This window comes from Carettochelys insculpta, chromosome 6 (genome assembly GCF_033958435.1).
Source record: "Carettochelys insculpta isolate YL-2023 chromosome 6, ASM3395843v1, whole genome shotgun sequence".
NCBI classification, from domain to species: Eukaryota; Metazoa; Chordata; order Testudines; family Carettochelyidae; genus Carettochelys; species Carettochelys insculpta.
The window spans coordinates 105,251,291-105,271,148 of record NC_134142.1 but is presented as its reverse complement, the minus strand read 5'-3'; the positions used below and the strand labels follow the sequence as shown (position 1 = coordinate 105,271,148).

The 19,858-nt window shown below is 46.8% G+C and overlaps 1 protein-coding gene across 4 annotated transcripts in view; it reads left to right on the top strand.

Moving 5' to 3' along the window:
- PLEKHA7 (pleckstrin homology domain containing A7) overlaps positions 1–19,858 on the top strand; it is a 252,758-nt gene that overhangs the window by 208,282 nt on the left and 24,618 nt on the right. For all 4 annotated transcript variants that reach the window (XM_074997733.1, XM_074997731.1, XM_074997730.1 and 1 more), the window contains 4 exons: positions 7,506–7,574; positions 8,350–8,430; positions 11,382–11,531; positions 14,113–14,214. In XM_074997733.1, coding sequence (XP_074853834.1) covers positions 7,506–7,574; positions 8,350–8,430; positions 11,382–11,531; positions 14,113–14,214 — 402 coding nt within the window. The remainder of the gene's footprint in view (positions 1–7,505; positions 7,575–8,349; positions 8,431–11,381; positions 11,532–14,112; positions 14,215–19,858) is intronic.

Here is a 19,858-nt window from a genome sequence, read left to right as displayed (position 1 = left end):
GCCTCACAACTCCAGCAAGGAGGCACGGCTGCACTTATTAGATGTGAGAAGGGCATTGGCCTTTTACATAGATAGGACTAAGCCTTTCCGGAAAACGGACAGACTCCTGGTGTCCCTCGCACCCAGGTCGAAAGGGGAAGGCCTATCTTCACAAAGGATTTCAAACCACATCATATCCTGCATAAGACTGTACTGTGAGCTTTGCAAGACTCCTCTGCCAGTCCCGCCCAGGGCTCATTCCACTAGAGTGATGGCGGCGTCGACGGCCTTCTTCAAGGGGATCGCGCTGAGAGACATCTGCAGAGCGGCGACTTGGTCATCCTACGACACCTTTGCCAAGCACTATGCCATGCACCGGGTGTTTGATGAGGATACACGCCTATCGACAGCAGTCCTTTCAAGGGCAAGCTGCACATAAATCGGGTATTCACCTCCTTTTTTGGGGTCACTCCTGGGTAGTCACCTGCTGTGGAGCACCCACGGGGACCACTCAAAGAAGAAAGAGAAGCTACTCACCTGTGTAGTAACGATGGTTCTTCGAGATGTGTCCCCATGGGTGCTCCACCACCCACCCATTCCTCCCCACTTTGGAGCTCTGTTTCGTGTTTTTCAGAGGCATCCAGAGCTGTTGATCAGGAACTGGCGGGGACCGGATCATGCACGTGACCGTAAGCGCACGAAGGACCGACGCACATCGGCGCATGCGTGACCTGACGGAGACTGGTGGAAATTTCCGATCTGCGGCGCCGGGGTGAGCCCGACACCTGCTGTGGAGCACCCATGGGGACACATCTCGAAGAACCATCGTTACTACACAGGTGAGTAACTTCTCTTTCTATCACTTTTCCCCATCCACAGGGAAGTAGTCATATAGGATTACAGATTTGAAGGGATATGGTTGCAGGAGTTGGAGGCAGGCAGAAGGAGTTAAGGACAGGAATTAAGAAGGAGGGCAGGAGGATAGAAGAAGCAGAAGGGAAGGGAGACAGGAGCAGGGGGTCAGAACTGAGGTAATGAGAGAGGATAGGTACGAGAGAGACAGGGTGGGAGATAAATGGGTAAGTGTCACAGAAATCAGGGTGCAGGGCAGAGAGGAAGGATATGCAGGGAGACATGGCCAGAAAGGTCTACATAACCATTAGTTAACACTTCCATCTTGAACCTGAAATTGAACCCAGGAGTCCTGAAACTCTACATTTGTTTGCTGTTAGCAGATACCTGTGAATTCCAGTGGCAAAGCTTGTTTCTTATACCCGCCTCTAGAGGCTGATCCACAGAGGATTACAGCCTAATACTGCTACTAGTTACTCAGCTAGCTCAATTGCTAGAATTGTGTGTGGTGAATCTAAGGACCTGGATTCTGCTGGTGACCTGGGTTGGGGGACAGTGTTAATATGGTTCCAAATGATTGAATTTCCACATTTATACTTTTTTTAATTAACAAACTAACATGTTAAAAGCACACTGAGATTGCAAAAATCAAACATTCAAAAATTGAGAAATACCAGATTAATGTTGCCTGTGCCACTTTTATTTGCCTTCCTTGTGTTTATCCATTATGCTTAAGGCTGCAGTTTTGTCACAGTGGTCACAGAAACAGTGATTTTAAATGACGTCTGTAAAATGGCCCTATATTGATTGACATTGCGGCTTAGTGCATGGATTCACAACTCTGCTTGGATTTGGCATGTTCATATTTCCAAATCGAGTAGCGTGATGACTGCATATGCTAGGTCATATGCTGATCAACTATGGCCACCCATTTCCATCTTTGAAGATGTTGTCACCATGTGATTGCAATACCAACATTGGGGACCTTGGCATAAGAGGTCCTAAATGGAAGTAGTTTGTTTTCCTGGTAATAGTTAAGAGATTAGATGTACAGTGGATGGGTAAGTCTGATCTTGCAATAGCACCGTAATTTATTGCTTTTTTTATTCAAAATACATTCTAGATTAGGAAATCTGGAATGTGATAAAGAAAGCCTAATGAAATGTAGAAGGGTGTACACCATTAAGCATTAACACTACCGTAGTTTAAGCAAATTTAGGGTCTTCTGCTAAGTCACTCATTGGTTCATCGTAGTAGTATAGATCTGAAAGGGACTTTGTCAAGTCCTGCTCCCTGCATTATTTCAGAACTAAGTAAAGCTAGACATTCCTTGACAGGTATCTGTCAAACTTATTTTTAAATATCTCTGATGCTGGGGATTTCACAGTGTAACTTTGGAGCCTGTTCCTGAGGTTAACTACCATTTTTTCTAATATCTAACCTAAGTCTTCCTAGCTGCTGGTTAATTTTAGTCTTCCCCTTAGTGGACATGGGTTACAATTGATCACATATTTGAAGACTGTTATGAGGTCCTCTTGAGACATCTTTTTCCCTGGAATAAATATGCCCAGTTTTAACTTTTCTCATAGATTAGCTTACTTTTAAACCTTTAAAATCATTTTTGTTGCTTTTTTTGGACTCAGCACAATTAACCCACATATTTCCTTAAATATGGTGTCCAAATTTGGACACGGTATTCAGCTGAGACCTCACCATTCCAACAGAGTGGGACAGTTGTCTCCCATATCTTATTCCTGTTAATGCACCCTCGAATAGGGGTAGCTTTTCTGCAGCTGCATCACATTGTTGACTGAATCAGTTTGTGATGCACTATAACTCCCAGATCCTTTTCAAATATACCACTATCTATCCAACACCTTCTCATTTTGTAGTTGTGCATTTGATTTTTCCTTCCTAGGAATACTACTTGGCAATTGTCTTTATTGAATTTCATCCAGATGAATTCAGACCAATTTTCAGATTTGTCAGTTCTATTGAATTCTAATCTTGTCTTCCAAAGTGCTGGCAACCCCTTCCAGTTTGATGCTATCTCCAGATTCTGTAAGCATACTCTTCACTTCGTTATCCAAGTTGTTCATGAAAATATATATGAGTTCCAGGCCTAAGAATGACTCTTCAGGTACCTCCTGCGTACATCATCCCAGTTTGACAGGACCCATTGATAACTACTGCTTTTTCAACAAATTGTCCACCCATCTAGACCATTTTTCCTGGTTTGCTTATGAAAATCTGTGAAGTGCGTCAAATCAAGATATACTAAAATCAAGGTATAACCTGGCAACATACATAACCTTCTCTGTAATATGTGCTCCAAACTCCATACTTACGTCAAACAGTTCCACATGAAGAGAAGAGACAAATAAGTTGGAATGTGTGTGTTCATAGAGAGGATTAAGGAACTGGGTAGCAGTATTTTGTTAAAGGAGATGTGCAGGATCTTTGATGTGCTATAGCCCAAACATTGATCAAAATAGCAGACAGCATGGTAGTGAGGGTGCTTGTGTTATCACCTCAGAGCACTTTGCCCAAAGCAGATAGTACTATACTGTACTGCTAATTTCTTGAAACCAGATTATGACTAGAAAATATTACACACTACTTGGAGGGGCACTTGGAAGCTGCAGGTTTGGCAACACTGCCTGGTCCTGGGTTGTATGCTGGATGTGTGTGTGTGTTGCAAAAATAAATATTATATATAACAAAATTAATAAAACCAACCTGAAAATTGTAACTAGCTACTTCTCCTCTGGTAATCTTTAGTTATGATTTGGATGGACTGCTAGTTGAACTATGAAACTGCATATGATTCAACAAGCAGTCCATCCAAATCATAACTAAAGGTTATACAAGAGCAAAAGCAACCAGTTATAATTTCCACGTTGGTTTCGTTAATTTTGGTTATCAGTGTGGAAAGAGTGAGTGCTTTATATACTTTGGTTCTCTTCATTTCTGAGTCAGGAGTAGTACGCTGACTTCTTCCCCTGGAGAACAGTTGCAAAGAGAGAGAGAGAGATCAACTTTATATTTTAATCTACCTTTTTGAATCTCTATTTCTGTTGTTCATGGGATTCTGAGTAGTAATATCTTTATTGACAAACTTTTGTTTGAAACAGATAAAAAATAATGGACCTCTGATCAACATGGTATACAAAGTGCTAAAGAACTCAGCACAAGGGTTACTGTCCAGTATACATGTAAGACTTCTTGCATCTGAAATGTGACCATCCCATTGCTTTTTTTTCCCCAAATGACAATCAGTGTAAATATCCTAGCTTCCCAGATGTCTTGTGATGTATAGAAGAGCTTCCTGCAAAATATTTTTGTTTTTAGGCTGTATGCAAAATTATGGCTGACCGCACTGTGCTTGGTTTCATCTTACCATATGTTGAAAATGAATGGTTGTGTTAAGTAGAGACTCTTTTATTTAATTCTTGATGTGTGACAGCATGCTAAACCTTTTTTTTATGTTCTCATTTTCACTGCTTTAATAAAGTAGGGTGATTTTTGTACTTGTGATTATGTAATCCATTTCAAAATACAGCAAATTATTCATAGTATTTTAATTGCAAATTACATGAAAATTTCACGCATCCTAGTAGCTTGCACATTGTTAAACCAGCAAATTTAATAATTGGACAGACTTCTTTTTATGCTTAAATATACTAAAAGTTTTTCTACACTTGAAAATATGTCTGAATATTTACTATCAGTGATGGCAAATGACTTGCATTAGTACTTTTAAAAAGCAAAATCTATTAAAATATTGTACTATTTGGCAATTTGAGTTGAAAATATTAAAATAATTAAGACTGGTTTATACCAAGGGGCCATAAGCCGCCTTCTATTTGTTGATGGAGAAACAGCAAATATCTGGCTTTTATTTCATGAAATTCACATGATACATATGTGCAGTCATTGAAAATGAAGAGATGAGTGTATAGACATGAACGATATACAAATGGTAAATGGTAAATGTACATATGTAGACAAGAATAATAGCTGGAAGTCATGTTGGTGACCTGCTAAATTCATGTAAAATAAAAGGTTGAGGTAATAGTTAAGTCCCTGTAACAATTCAAATTATGAGTAGTCACTAAAGATTATTTCTAGAAAGTAGATTTGGAGTTAGAGATTACTGGAATGAGAGGGAGTGAACACTGGAAACAAGTATAGCCAAAATGAAGTGTATTGAATTATCAGTTTAGGTGCTGCCCAGAGCTGTGTCTACACGTGCATGCTACTTCGAAGTAGCGGCACTAACTTCGACATAGCGCCCGTCGCGGCTACACGCGTTGGGCGCTATTTCGAAGTTAACTTCGACGTTAGGCGGCGAGACGTCAAAGTCGCTAACCTCATGAGGGGATTGGAATAGCGTCCTACTTTGACATTCAACGTCGAAGTAGGGACCGTATAGATGATCCGCGTCCCGCAACGTCGAAATTGCCGGGTCCTCCATGGTGGCCATCAGCTGGGGGGTTGAGAGATGCTCTCTCTCCAGCCCCTGCGGGGCTCTATGGTCACCGTGGGCAGCAGCCCTTTGCCCAGGGTTTCTGGCTGCTGCTGCAGCAGCTGGGGATCCATGCTGCATGCACAGGGTCTGCAACCAGTTGTCGGCTCTGTGGATCTTGTGTTGTTTAGTGCAACTGTGTCTGGGAGGGGCCCTTTAAGGGAGCAGCTTGCTGTTGAGTCCGCCCTGTGATTCTGTCTGCAGCTGTGCCTGGCACCCTTATTTCGATGTGTGCTCCTTTGGCGTGTAGACATACCCTCGCAGCGCCTATTTCGATGTGGTGCCGCGCAACGTCGAAGTTGAACATCGACGTTGCCAGCCCTGGAGGATGTGTAGACGTTATTCATCGAAATAGCCTATTTCGATGTTGCTACATCGAAATAAGCTATTTCGATGTTGGCTTCACGTGTAGACGTAGCCCAGGACTGATATCCTTTGTATTCTCGTAACATTCATCACGGACTGAGGAAGAGTGAGTGCTTTCTAGATATAAAAGAACTATTAAGGCACATTTTTAGTCAGTTGATCCTGTACGATGCAAAAATGCTTATGTACATGTGTACCTGTAAGTGTGAATAGTGCTATTGACTTCAGTGAGACTACTCATGCATAAGGTTTTTGTAAGATAGGGGCTTATTTTGTAACTAAGGACAAACAGGACTGATGTTGCTTTTGATTATAAATCTGACACAACTGCACTAGACATTTGTCCCTGGGCCTGCCGTGCCCCTGTTTTCTTATCCACAGAAACTTCGGAGTCCTCCAGCTATGCTCTCAGTGAAGCTTTATTTGAAGACCCCTTCACTAGTGTCCCCACAGTTGCACCCCCGTGCTTCCATCTATTTATAGAGTTTGCCAAGCTTTACGTGCTCTCAGCAGGAACTTGGTGTGATTAGCCCAACTAGTCCTGTGCCTCTCTTCTCCCCTCTTCTTTCTCTTATACCTCCTTACGGTGCCATATATAAGTCATGGATTCATGGGCCAATTGAGTTCATTAACCTTGGTCAGCTTCCCTGGGGCACAAATTAGTCTCTAAAGCTGCGTCTACACGTGCACGCTACTTCGAAGTAGCGGCAGTAACTTCGAAATAGCACCCGTCACGTCTACACGTGTTGGGCGCTATTTCGAAGTTGAAATCGACGTTAGGCGGCGAGACGTCGAAGTCGCTAACCTCATGAGGGGATGGGAATAGCGCCCTACTTCGACGTTCAACATCGAAGTAGGGACGTGTAGACGATCCGTGTCCCGCAACATCGAAATAGCGGGGTCCTCCATGGCGGCCATCAGCTGGGGGGTTGAGAGATACTCTCTCTCCAGCCCTTGCGGGGCTCTGTGGTCACCGTGGGCAGCAGCCCTTAGCCCAGGGCTTCTGGCTGCTGCTGCTGCAGCTGGGGGTCCGTGCTGCATATACAGGGTCTGCAACTAGTTGTTGGCTCTGTGTATCTTGCACTGTTTAATGAAAGTGTGTCTGGGAGGGGCCCTTTAAGGGAGCGACTTGCTGTTGAGTCCGCCCCGTGACCCTGTCTGCCGCTGTGCCTGGCTCCCTTATTTCGATGTGTGCTACTTTGGCGTGTAGACGTTCCCTCGCTGTGCCTATTTCGATGTTGGGCTGAGCAACGTCGAAGTTGAACATCGACGTTGCCAGCCCTGGAGGACGTGTAGACGTTATTCATCGAAATAGCCTATTTCGATGTCGCAACATCGAAATAAGCTATTTCGAAGTTGGGTGCACGTGTAGACGTAGCCTAAGTGATCAGAGTGGAAATTGTCCTGCTCATTCCCTGCATGTGGTCAACATCATTAAACTGCCTAATTTAACTAGTTGGTAATTCTTTGGAATTAGGTATTCATATACCGTAGTCATATTTCAAAGATTTTTATGTTTTTGGCAAGCTTTTTGTAATAACTCTAGTCATATATTCATTTCATGAAGAAAATAATACTGGTATGTTACATTTATACAAGTTCTACAGTTTATCTAAAATTTCTTATATTTCAAAGGATAATCCCTTTGACATTTATTTTCAGTGTCAGTAAATCATATAGTTGGCTGGAGCATACCACAGAACTTTTTCTTTATCATTTAGCATGATTATACTTCACTTTGTCACCAGTTTCACATATCTTTAAACCTTATTCTGTTTAGGTGACAGGGCGTGATATGCTAAAAGAACGTAGTGCAAAACCTGTCAAGATCGCAGAAAGCGATATTGATGTAAGTATCAAACATCAATTCAAAACCCTGTCAAATACAGTAGTGCTTCAAGTTACGCTGGGGTTGCATTCCCACAAACCCTTGCATAACTCAAATTTCGTGTAAGTTATGGAGTGTCTTTTTCCCTGGCGGAACACATGTTCTGGAGCCAGGGAAGCAGCAGGAGCACCTGGAGCTCCTTTTGCAAGGTAAATCCTGGGGTTTGGGGGGTGCAGTTGGGGAGGGTTAAGCCTGGTGGTAGCTTGGGGCAGCTGGAGGCCGGCAAGGGGGGTTAAGCCTGGGGTGGGTTAGGGCTGCAGGAGGGCGGGGGGTGGTGTTGAGCCAGAGCAGTGCATGGGGGTGGGGTCTTGAGCCAGAGCCATGCGCAGGGGGTGGGCTGGGCCGTGGTGGGTTTGAACTGAGGCTGTGTGCAGGGTGGTTGAACTGGAGTGGGGGAGGGGATTTGAGCCAGAGGTAGGAGGTGAGCCAGAGCTGGGCCATGGGTGGTGATCCAGGCCACTGCGAGTGTGGGGATTGAATCAGGGCTGGGGGTTTGAGCCAGGGCCAGGGGAGAGCAGGGTTTTGAGCTGAGCTTAACTCGTGTTAATGCAAGTTAAGCACAACTTGAAATCATGCATTTTGAGGGTTTACTGTTTAGTTATTTCAGCATTTGGTTGTTTTTGTTTCACTGTAATTGTTCTAATTATGATCCAAATGGAAATCTTGCTACAAAAGAAGGTTGGTTTTCTTTTTTTTTTTTTTAATCTTACTGAAGTATTTATGGTTTTATTGGTAGGTCAAGCTAAGTGTTTTCTGTGAACAAGATCGGATTCTACAGGACTTGGAAGACAAAATAAGATCCCTTAAGGAAAATAAAGTAAATGCAATTTAAATGTTTATATGTTATAGTAGTAATAAAATAATAAGTTCTCTTGGCCAAACCTTAAAGTTTCTCGTTCGGGCTTCTGGGACAGCAAACCAAGCATTAAATTATAGTAATAATTCATGTTGGACACTATGTACAACTCTCGTATTAGAGAATGAAAATCATATTGGTTTTGAGTATTATGGATGAGCAGTGTATTTAAAAATGTCCTTTTAAAAATTTCAGTAAATACTTTAAAACTGCTCACATATGTGACATCCACTACAAAGTTTGTAGCCATTGTAACCAGTACAGTGTCATTAGCATTGTGTAAATACCTATAAAAAGGCGGGAGAGGGGACAGATTCTGAGTTATTTAACTGTAGCTAAGCCAATTTATGGCAGTTGAGGTTCCAGCTCTAAAGGTCTTAACCAAACATTCAGTAATTTCTTTAAACAGGTTGCAGGGAAAATCCTCTTGTTCCTTCCCTGTAATTTTCTTCCTTACATCTGTTTGTATCCCACTAGCAGATTAACCTGGTGTCCCTTGGGTCCTTCACTCAATTTGTTTTTTTTTTTTTGTTTTAATAATATAAGGAAAAGATACATACTTTATTTAGATTATTGTACTTTTGAAAAATACAGTGTCATTTGATGAAGTTAATTCTTATTTCTGATCCCTTAAAAAAGGGTATTGTTAAAATTTGTCCATTTAATTTTTATTAGTAAATTTTTTCAAATGGGAATTACATCAAGTCCATTTTTTTATTCACCTCTATGAACTCTTATCATTTGCTATCTTTTAACAAAAGTGCTACAGCCAGTTTGACTTCCAATAACATTTTCTTCTCATTTTCAAACCTTAAGCATTGATTTAGCTGTGCCAAAACAGAGCACGGCAACAGATTTCTCCATTGTATCTCTTTTCTGTGGAGTTTATTGAGAGCTAATCCTATTCCAGCTTCATCCTATTTTTCTGGCTTAGCTTGATTCAGTCTCTTTCAACATTCACTCAGTTATGTAAGTTTTGACGTCTCTACTGGCTGATTATGTCTCTTTTCTACTTACTTTTGTGAGAAGCAGTCTCTTTCCTGGCACAATCAAACCCTGACCTTGCTTTATATTGTGATAAGAGGAGGCTATATACAGAATTTTGTGGTCCTAGACATAGAATTCTCATAATAAATTTTAACCAAGAAGTCTTTTTTTTCCCTTCTCTCCATTTCATTGTGTGTATATAAAACTAATATTTTCCTAGCTTTCATCTCTACCTACCTACTCTGGGGCTGCTGAAATTACATGTGTTCATTAAAATGAATATTTTAATATAGTAAGTAAATTAACCTGTGTAATAGGGTGATATAATTGCCAACAGGTATGGATAAATTTAGAGGCAGTTTAGAAAAAAAATCCTTTCCAAAATGAAACTATTGGCCAGTTGCCAGGTTCATTAGAACACATTGGAACTCGTTTTCATTTTCACGTTGGTGTTCAACAGAAAATATTGCAACCTCTTTTGCCCAATGTCTCTATAGCTGCGTCTACACGTGCACGCTACTTCGAAGTAGCGGCACCAACTTCGAAATAGCGCCCGTCACGTTTACACGCGTCGGGCGCTATTTCGAAGTTAACTTCGACGTTAGGCGGCGAGACGTCGAAGTCGCTAACCTCATGAGGAGATAGGAATAGCGCCCTACTTCGACGTTCAACGTCGAAGTAGGGACCGTGTAGACAATCTGCGTCCCGCAACGTCGAAATTGCTGGGTCCTCCATGGCGGCCATCAGCTGGGGGGTTGAGAGATGCTCTCTCTCCAGCCCCTGCGGGGCTCTATGGTCATCGTGGGCAGCAGCCCTTAGCCCAGGGCTTCTGGCTGCTTCTGCGGCAGCTGGGGATCTATGCTGCAGGCACAGGGTCTGCAACCAGTTGTCAGCTCTGTGTATCTTGTGTTGTTTAGTGCAACTGTGTCTGGGAGGGGCCCTTTAAGGGAGCGGCTGGCTGTTGAGTCCGCCCTGTGACCCTGTCTGCAGCTGTGCCTGGCACCCCTATTTCGATGTGTGCTACTTTGACGTGTAGACGTTCCCTCGCTGCGCCTATTTCGATGTTGGGCTGAGCAACGTCGAAGTTGAACATCGACGTTGCTGGCCCTGGAGGACGTGTAGACGTTACTCATCGAAATAGCCTATTTTGATGTTGGCTGCACGTGTAGACGTAGCCTATATGATGCATACTGGTTGCATCTCCTAAAACTGACACTCTCTGGTCTGGCAACATCCCTCATCTGTCAGGATCAAGGATGTTCCAGGACCAGAGAGCCAGGGCAAGACGGCAACCAGCTGACAGCCCAGTGGGTTGGTAGCGAGGCTAGGGCTGGATGCAGCTTCTTCCAGCAGCCTCCCATGGTTTACCAGTGTTAAGGGGTCAGCTGTGGTGGCAAGCTGCAGCCAGAGAACTGGGGAGCCGTGGCTGGCGAGCCGGCGGGGGTGGCCAGGGAATGGGGGCATTAATATCCGCTGGGCTAGCAAGCTCTCTCTTGTTCAGGACCAGTGAAGTCCTGAGGGTGTTGAACCAGAGAAATGCAACCTGTAATAAATTATCTATCTTATGGCTGAGGAACTATTTCTCACCATTTTCCAGACATAGTGGTCTTTGTACAGAAACTAAACATGAAAAATTTCACCCCCACTAGTTAATGTTTTTGAAGAGGTGCAAACACCAAAAGAGGGATTTATAATGGGAGTTAAATTGCAGCTTAGTGATTGCTACTGACTACTACGACAGTGAAGCTTCGCACTTTCCAATAATCAGTTTCCTCCTTTGTCCACTCAGTAAAAGGAAAATCTGTGATCTCAGTGATTTTAGAGAAAATACCTAAGAGGTGGAGATGATTTTTCATATTCAGAGTAGTAGATAAGTTCAAGCCCATACAAATGTAAATCTATTGCTATTTTACTGTTTTCTTTAGGACCAGCTGGAATCTGTCTTGGAGGTATTGCACAGACAAATGGAAGTGTACAAAGATCAACCACTGCATACAGAAAAAATTTTTTCCCAGCAGAGACTTTTGCAAGAGGACCTCATTCATATTCGGGCAGAAATATCCAAAGCATCCACTGTGTGTATTCAGTGCTTCCAAAGAAATATAAAACTAAACACTGGACTAAAATGAATTACTTTTCAGACAGAGGGTTAAATCCTTAAAACCAATTTAAATAATGAACAGAATGTGAAAACAAATCATGCAGATCTGTCCTTTGGGTGGAAGTCTTAACTTTAAATCTTGGTTCCAATCTCCATTGGATATCCAGGTGTAAACTTGATTCCCTAGCACTTTTCTGGGAGGAAGAAATTAAGTCTAACCCTGGAGTATTTGTGAGAATTCTCTCTCTCTCTCAATTAACATGACCTAATAAGAGTAAATGTCAGTAAAAACATGTAGCAAGTTATGACTCACCACCACTGTGCCTCCTGCTGGCCAGTTTGGGAATTAGCTCTTCTTTGGCCTTGGAGCACTCTAAGCTGCCGCTGCCTGACTATTAGTGTCTCCACCACTCATCAGGCCCCTCCTTCTCCAGGCAGCCCTCAGAGCCTACAGTACTCCTTCCCTTGCAATAGTGCCCCATGACAGTGCCCCCACACACTGGTGTCTTCCCCTCCCAGAGAACCCCAACCACCTACGCCCATCTTGCCTCCATGACCCACAACTAGACATCATCTAGCTTCTATCGAGGGCCAAACTGCAATCTGAAATGGCCACTCATCATTAGTATTAGGTTGTGGACCTGCTGTCTTCTGCCCTGGCTGCCTCCCTGCAGCGCTAGTACTCCTCGGGCCTTGAAAGCAAGGCTGGCTATTTGCTTGACCAGAGCTCCCTTGCTCTGCTTGCCTTTCCCAGAATTACTGTCTGATATACCTTCTTTAGGCTACCAGCAGCCAGTTCCTCCATGCTCCTCCTTTCCGGAAGCCCTTCATGTAGGGCCTAGCCAGACCCTGATTGGCTGTCTAGTCCTCTTCTGATTGGGTCTCAGCCCCAGCCTTCAGCCAGAGATATTTTGACCCCTTATGGACCAGCGCAGGGCAACTGCCCCATCACAAAGACACAACATCAAATAAATTTTGTTTCATTAACAGATTACGCAGAAAATGAAATTTTAAAGGCCACCTAGCTACTTTGTATTCAACCATATAATCCCTAACTCCTAGGGCACATGGGCCATTTTTAGAAAGATGCCTCAAAAATTGTAGTCACAAGTCCTGTGTGTAAGTTAGGTAAATTAAAATGAGAACATCATTTTTGTTTTGTTGGCATCAGCTAATACAATGCTTTTACCAGGCATTTTGAAAATGTACATAAAGGTATGTAAAATCAAGTAATCTTCCACTATTTTGAATCAGATAGCAGAATTTACAACTGAAGATATTAGCCATAATGTAAATAACTTAATGCTGCCCTGGTGACTCAATCTCCAAAATGCCAGTAGGAAGCCAGGGTGAATTTGTATCAGCATTTTAGAACTCTCTTAAAATAATATTTTGTTCACTTTTAAACATACCAAAAGTAAAAGGACCAGAGTATTAAGATTAAGCTGCCTTTCTTTAAGAGTTCATATTGATGGGTGGCATATTCTATGGGCCTGTTGTGCCCATTCACCAGGAATATTCCTGGCCCAGGCATCTGATTCCACCAAAGTTTGAGGCCATGTGCACTGCCCTGTCCCCTTTGGTGCACCTCCCTGGCCATCCTGGTGATCCCGGGTGATTTAAAATGGCCTGGGGGTTTCTGCCACTACCACTGGCAGTGCAGCAGGGATGGAGTGGCTTCTGATTGCTTGCTCTGTAGGGCTGCCAGTACATGCCTCCCTACACTCCCAGGGGAGGGGGGAGGAGGATGTGTCTGTGCGCTGCTCCTGTCCTGAGTTCTCCTATGGCCAATGGAAGCTGCAGGGGCAGTTTCTGTGGGCAGCTGCACTCATACACCCTCCCACTCGCCTAAGAGTGCTCCAGGTAAGTGCTGTAGCCCCTCACTCTCCACCTACACCCTCTCCAGCCTCTAAACTCCCATGGCCTGCACCTCCACACACTGTCCCAGCCCTTAGCCTGCCTCCAGACCTCATCTCAGAACCTGCACACTAATTTCCTCAGACCCCAAACCCTCACTTCTCCTGCACCCAAACTCTTTCTCAGAACCTGCACCCTGTCCTGTATCCCAGTTCCCTGAAGTAGCCCAGAGCTTGCACTCAGCACCCAAACTCCCTCCCAGAGCCTTAGGCAAGTGGGGGAAGGAATTTTGGGCGGGGGCAGTGTGCAGACTCTGGGCATTTTGGACACCATCAGCATTTCTGCAAACCTCCCTTTCCTGTTCGTATCATTGCTTAGATCCCTTTGAACTCCAGCTTTGTTCTTAAATAACTGATAGAGCACGCTGTGTTTGCATCTTGTCAAAAAATTTCTAACCAAAGATCCTGAACTCTATCCTACAAGGTGAGCAAGACTCTGGCCCCAGTCCAGTAAAGCCATTTCAGCTAATGCTTCATTTTAATCTGTTTAGAACAGATTTTTTTTCTCTTTTCAATGGAAGAAATTAATTCTTAATTTTAAGAATATGCTTATTTGTTGAAGTAGGTGAGGCATACAGTCCTGAATACCTTTTACTGGCTATTGTTGGATTGCATGGAAGCCTTTCTTTTTGCCAACAGGAAATGGAAAATGCCTGGAATGAGTATCTGAAGTTGGAAAAGGATGTGAACCAGCTGAAGCAAGTTTTACAGGAACAGATGAACAAATCACTTTTTCCTCAGGTGAGTCTGTTTTCAGGTACTAAATTACTGTTGTCATGGGTGGCAGGTAATATAGGCAAGGGAAGGCATTGCCTTCCCAAAAAGATCAGGGTGGCCCCACCCACCATACTCTGGCTATCTAGAAAGTCTGGGGCTCTGGCTGCCTAGCTGACCGGGGCTCTGGCTGCCTAGCTGACCAGTGCTCTGGCTACCTGGGAAGGCTGCGTATGCAGTGCAGCTGCCCAGTTGGTCCTGGGGCCAGAGCTGCGGGGCAGGAGTTGGGGGAAGCTTGGGCCCAGGAGCTGAGACGGGGTTGGAGTGATGCGATCTGGGGCTGCATGGCTCCCTGGTGCTATGGGGGAGAGGGAAGGGATGTGATTGCCAGGGTGTGTATATGTGTATGATTGGGGCTGGGGGCTGGTAGGCACAGAAGAGGTCGGGCTGGGATTTGCCTCCTGGAGCCTGTTCATCACCCACTGCATATAACTGTTGTTGCTTGAACTTGAAATAATTAACACCTGGGAGCAGGGGGACTGACAGACTTGGCAAGATGAGAAGGGGTGGCTCCACGGTCCCAGGAGGAGCAGAGCAGGGACACCCAAATCTCAGTGCTGTCCAGAGCATGCTGTGTGGTGCTTCCTGACCCCCATACAGCCCTTGGAACCAACTGGACCACACCATTGTGTTCCAACTATGACTTAAATGGCTCTGGCCAAAACTGCCTCTGGGAGCCCCAGGTACTGGGGCAATTGCTCTCCCACTCCAGTGGCCTGAGTGGAAGGAAGCTTCTGAAATGCTTGGTCCGTGTGGGGAGTGAAGGAGGGTTCCCTGCCTACTGTTCCTTTGGGAAGTATCTAAAGTTCTTCCTCGAGTGTCCCCGTGGGTGCTCCACGATAGGTGTTGGGCTTGCCCCGGCACCGCAGGTCGGATCTTTTCAGCAGTTTCTGCCGGACCGCGCATGCGCCGGCGCGCGCCGCTCCCTTGCACGCTCCCGGCCGTGTGCGCGATCCGGTCCCTGCCAGTTCCTCTTTAACCGCCATCGGCTGCAGACGGAATCCGCTCAGGCTACGGCCAGAGTTAGCGTATTAAATGTTTTTAAAGTGTTGAGAGCTTCTTTTTCAGTCTTTAGCTTAAGTTAGCTTGTTATTGTTTTCAAAAAAAAAAAAAAAAAAAAAAAAAAAAAAAAAAAGAGAGTAAAAAGTAAAGTTTTACAGCCTTAGTAGCAAGCGGAGCAGCGGAGGCCCGGGGACGTAAGGCCATTAGGCCTCCCGCCGCAGCAGGCTGAGTCCGAGAGGGGAACAGGCACAGAGAAGGTGCTAAGTACCCTATTAACAACTCAAAGACTCACCACAATGTCCTCTTCAGGATTCAAAAAGTGTGAGTCATGCCGCAAAGTGATGCTGGCCTCCGATGGGCACAGAAATGCTCCTTCTGCACAAAGCTCACAGCCAGAGCAAGGAAGGACAGGGAAATGCGGCTGAAAATGCTGCTCTTTGACAAGGCCCTCCAGCCAGACACGCCAGAGCGGCCTCAGCAGGAGGGACCCGCAGGGGCCCATAAAAGGAAAGGTGCTTCCCTAAACCCATCAGCGCAAAAACGGAGGAAGCTTCCACCAACCTGATCCCTGCTGGCAGCCACAGCGAGTGGGACGGGTGGAGCGCATAGCCCCCAGCCGCAGTTGCAGCTGAGCGGCGGCTGCGCGGAGACGCACGTGGCAGAGGCTGAGCCTCCGATAATCAAACAGCCGCCCTGCACCGAGGGCAGGGCGGCGGCCAGGCAAGCGCCGGAACCAGCGGCACCGCAGCTAGCAGCACCGACCCCTGGGGAACCGGTGGTGCAGAGCTTGCAGGCACGCGGCGTGCAGGCACCGGGGGAGACCACCCGCGCGGCACCGCAGCGGAGCGTGCCGAGCGCGGCGCAGACAGTGGGGCCGAGATCCCCGATGTGGAAAAGGGCGGAGCCAGCCCCACAGGGGAGGGGAAAGGCAGCACAGAAAACCCGGCACCACAGCCCTTCTCCAGACAGGGCTGCAGGGCTACTCGCTCTAAGCCCTCCACTTATGCTGCGTACTCCAGCGAGGCGGCAGGGGTCACCTCCAGTATACCCTGAGCCCCAATCCCCGTTCCTACAGCCAGCATCACCATGGCTCGGACCACCATCGCCCTTCCTGGGCTTTGAAACCCTGGAGTACTGCCACAAATCAGTCTCTCCATTATCTCACTCACCCAGACGATCTCGCTCCCCCAGACGCAGGGGGTATGCGCCTCTAGAGTGGTCCAGGTCTCCATCTCCAGAACAGTGCCCGTGTTGCCATGGTCGCCCCTATCACGCGGGGCATAGACACCATAGGCATACTCCCAGGGACAGATCCCCCCAGATGGTTCAATATCCCCGAGGGCAATCACAGACGGGGACGGAAACGCAGATATCTCAGGGGGAGTTGATTCTGGAACCCCGAGATTTTCCCTCGCAAGTATCTAGCGAGAGGATGTATCACCGTCAACAGGACCCAGAGGGGTCCAGAGAGGTTTACCCTAGCAGTTCCTCGCTATCTTCCCCTGACGAGGCCACGGCCCCAGGGGACGTCCATCCTCCGGACGATCTCAAACAGTTCCAAGAGCTGTTTAAAAGGGTGGCCTTCACACAAGGCATCCAAACAGCAGAGGTGCAGGAGAAACACCATAAGCTCCTTAAAAACCTGAGACCTCCGGCCTCTTCCAAAATAGCTATTCCGCTGATGAAGCAATCATGGAGTCCGCCACCACAATATGGCAGACCCCTGCGTCCCCTCCGCCTATAAACAAGAGAGCAGATAAGAAGTACTTTGTCCCGATGAAGGGCATGGAGTTCCTGTTCAGCCACCTGCAACCAAATTCTCTGGTGGTGGAATCGTCTCAACAGAGGTCGAAAACTTCTCAGTACAAGACAGGGGGAATGGACAAGATGCCAAGAAACTAGAGTTGTTCAGCCAAAAGGTCTACTCCTCTTCTACCCTACTGTTGAGAATGGGGAATTACGCAGCGCATCTAGCGAACCATAATTTCGACGACTACTCCAGGATGACTTCCCCCATGGACTCGCTTCCAGAGGACACGAAGCCGGTGCTCAAGGCCATCGTGCAGGAAGGCTACGCAGCCTCGAGGACAGGAGTTCAGATCGCCCTAGACATAGCGGATACGGCAGCACGCTCAACAGCTGCGGCAGTGGTCATGCGCAGGGAGTCCTGGCTCCAGACATCGGGTATCCCGAGGGATCTGCAGGCGAAGATCGTTGATCTCCCCTTTGACACGCAGAAGCTGTTTGCAGTATCAACCACAGCGTCCCCAGTACCACAGGGGCTACAAGCAAGGGCGACATCAACAGCACCAACAGTACAGAACTCCCAGGTGACGTTCTCAACAGAGCCGTGCGTCCTCAGGGCAGGGCCAAAGGCCACAAGTTTGACACACAGATCGAGGGCTGCACTATCACTAACATCACGCAATGTCATCTGAAGCTACTATTCCACCATCGCCTCCGACCATTCTACGACCAGTGGCAAAAGATCACCACAGACAAATGGGTACTGGAGATCATAGCCACGGGTTACGCGATTCCCTTCCAGTCGCTCCCATTGCCACGACCTCCACCCAGACCCCACCTAAAGGACGCCTCCCACGAAGCGAGACTCAAGCGGGAGGTAGACCATCTTATGCTTATAGGGGCAGTGGAAAGAGTGCCGGAGCAACTCCGAGGGAAAGGGTTCTACTCAAGATACTTCCTCACAGAGAAAAAGACAGGAGGCTGGAGGCCCATCCTAGATCTTCGAGGCCTCAAGTGGTACTTGCGCAAGCAGTGCTTTCGGATGATCACAGTCGCCTCTATACTTCCGGCACTGGACGATGGAGATAGGTTTGTAGCCCTCGACTTACAAGACGTGTATTTCCACATAACTATTCACCCGGCTCACAGGCGTTTTCTCCGGTTTATGGTAGGCAAAGAACATTTTCAGTACAAGTTTCTGCCGTTCGGCCTCTCCTCGGCCCCCAGAGTCTTCACCAAGACCTTGGCAGTGGTGTCAGCCTACCTGCTCAGACAGGGGGTGTTTATATTCCCATATCTGGAAAAAAAAAAAAAAGACTGCCTATTGAAAGGGGCCTCGAAGGAGGAGGTACTTCGCATGATACTCATCACAGCAGACACGTTCTCTTCGCTGGGCCTGGTCATCAGTCTGGCAAATCAAAGATAGACCCCGCACAGGACATAGAGTTCATAGGGGCACGTATAAATTCCATCACAGCAAGGGTTTATCTGCCAGATGCCCGCTTTCGCGCCATTGGTTCCTTCGTGCAAGTCATCACCTTCAGCCCTACGGTGCCGGTTCTGACGTGCTTACAGCTGCTGGGCCACATGGCAGCAGCAACGTTTGTGGTACAGAACGCCAGATTGCATATGCGCAGCATGCAGCACTGGCTGACGAGCGTCTACAAACGAGCAGCACACACCGTCCACAGGGTGGTGTTGCCCACGACAGAGGTGCGCAGATCCCTGCAATGGTGGGTGAGCCCCAAGAACATGCTAACGGGTGCCCTTTCACCAACCACAAATATCTGTTTTTTCTCACTACCGACGCCTCCCACATAGGGTGGGGAGCACACATGGGTGAAAAGGTGACGCAAGGACTGTGGTCCTCCACGGAACAGTCACTGCACATAAATATACTGGAGCTCAGAGCAGTGTTCAACGCCTGCAAACACTTTCGAGACCATATACAAGGCGAGTAGTCAGGATCAGTACAGACAATACCTCCACCATGTTTTATATAAATCGACAAGGAGGAGCTCGGTCCCGTGCCTTATGTGCGGAAGCAGTCCGATTGTGGAACTGGTGCATCGCCAACAATATAACCTTGAAAGCCTCGTATTTACCAGCCGCTCACAATGCGAAGGCAGACCAGCTGAGCAGGCACTTCGCACTCACACACGAGTGGCAGATCTGTTCTGATCTGCTACGACCGATTTTTCATGCAGGGCGATTTCCCCAGATAGACCTGTTTGCCACTCAACACAACAAGAAGTGCCCACAATACTGCTCCAGGGCAGGAGTGGGACGGGGGTCCCTGGGGGACGCATTCGCGATCTCGTGGAGGGGCCCCCTGCTCTATGCCTTTACTCCCACAGTGCTTATCCACAAAGTCTTGCAGAAAGCCAGGAGAGAGAAAGCTCGAATGATCCTAGTCGTCCCAAGGTGGGATCGACAGCAATGGTTCCCCTTACTCCTGCGCACGTCGGACCGTCCACCGATGCCCCTCCTGGTGGCGCCAGATCTGCTCATGCAAGCCCAGGGGTCCATAGTGCATTCACACCCCCGAGGCCTGCGACTGCAAGCATGGTTAATCCATGGCTCAGCTCCCTAGAGAGCACGTGTACGGAGGGAGTGCAACAAGTCCTAGAAAGTAGGAGGAGGACTTCCACCAGGAAGCCCTATAAGCAAAAATGGCCTCGATTCACTGCATGGTGTTCTACCAAGCAATTAGCCCCCCTTGCTGCTCCTATACCTGTAATACTAGAGTATTTACTGGACCCCCAGAGAGGTGGACTCTCCCTATCCTCGTTGAAGGCCCACCTTGCCGCTATATCGGCTTCCAGACATGAAGAGGAAGGGCACATGGTGTTTGCCCATCCCA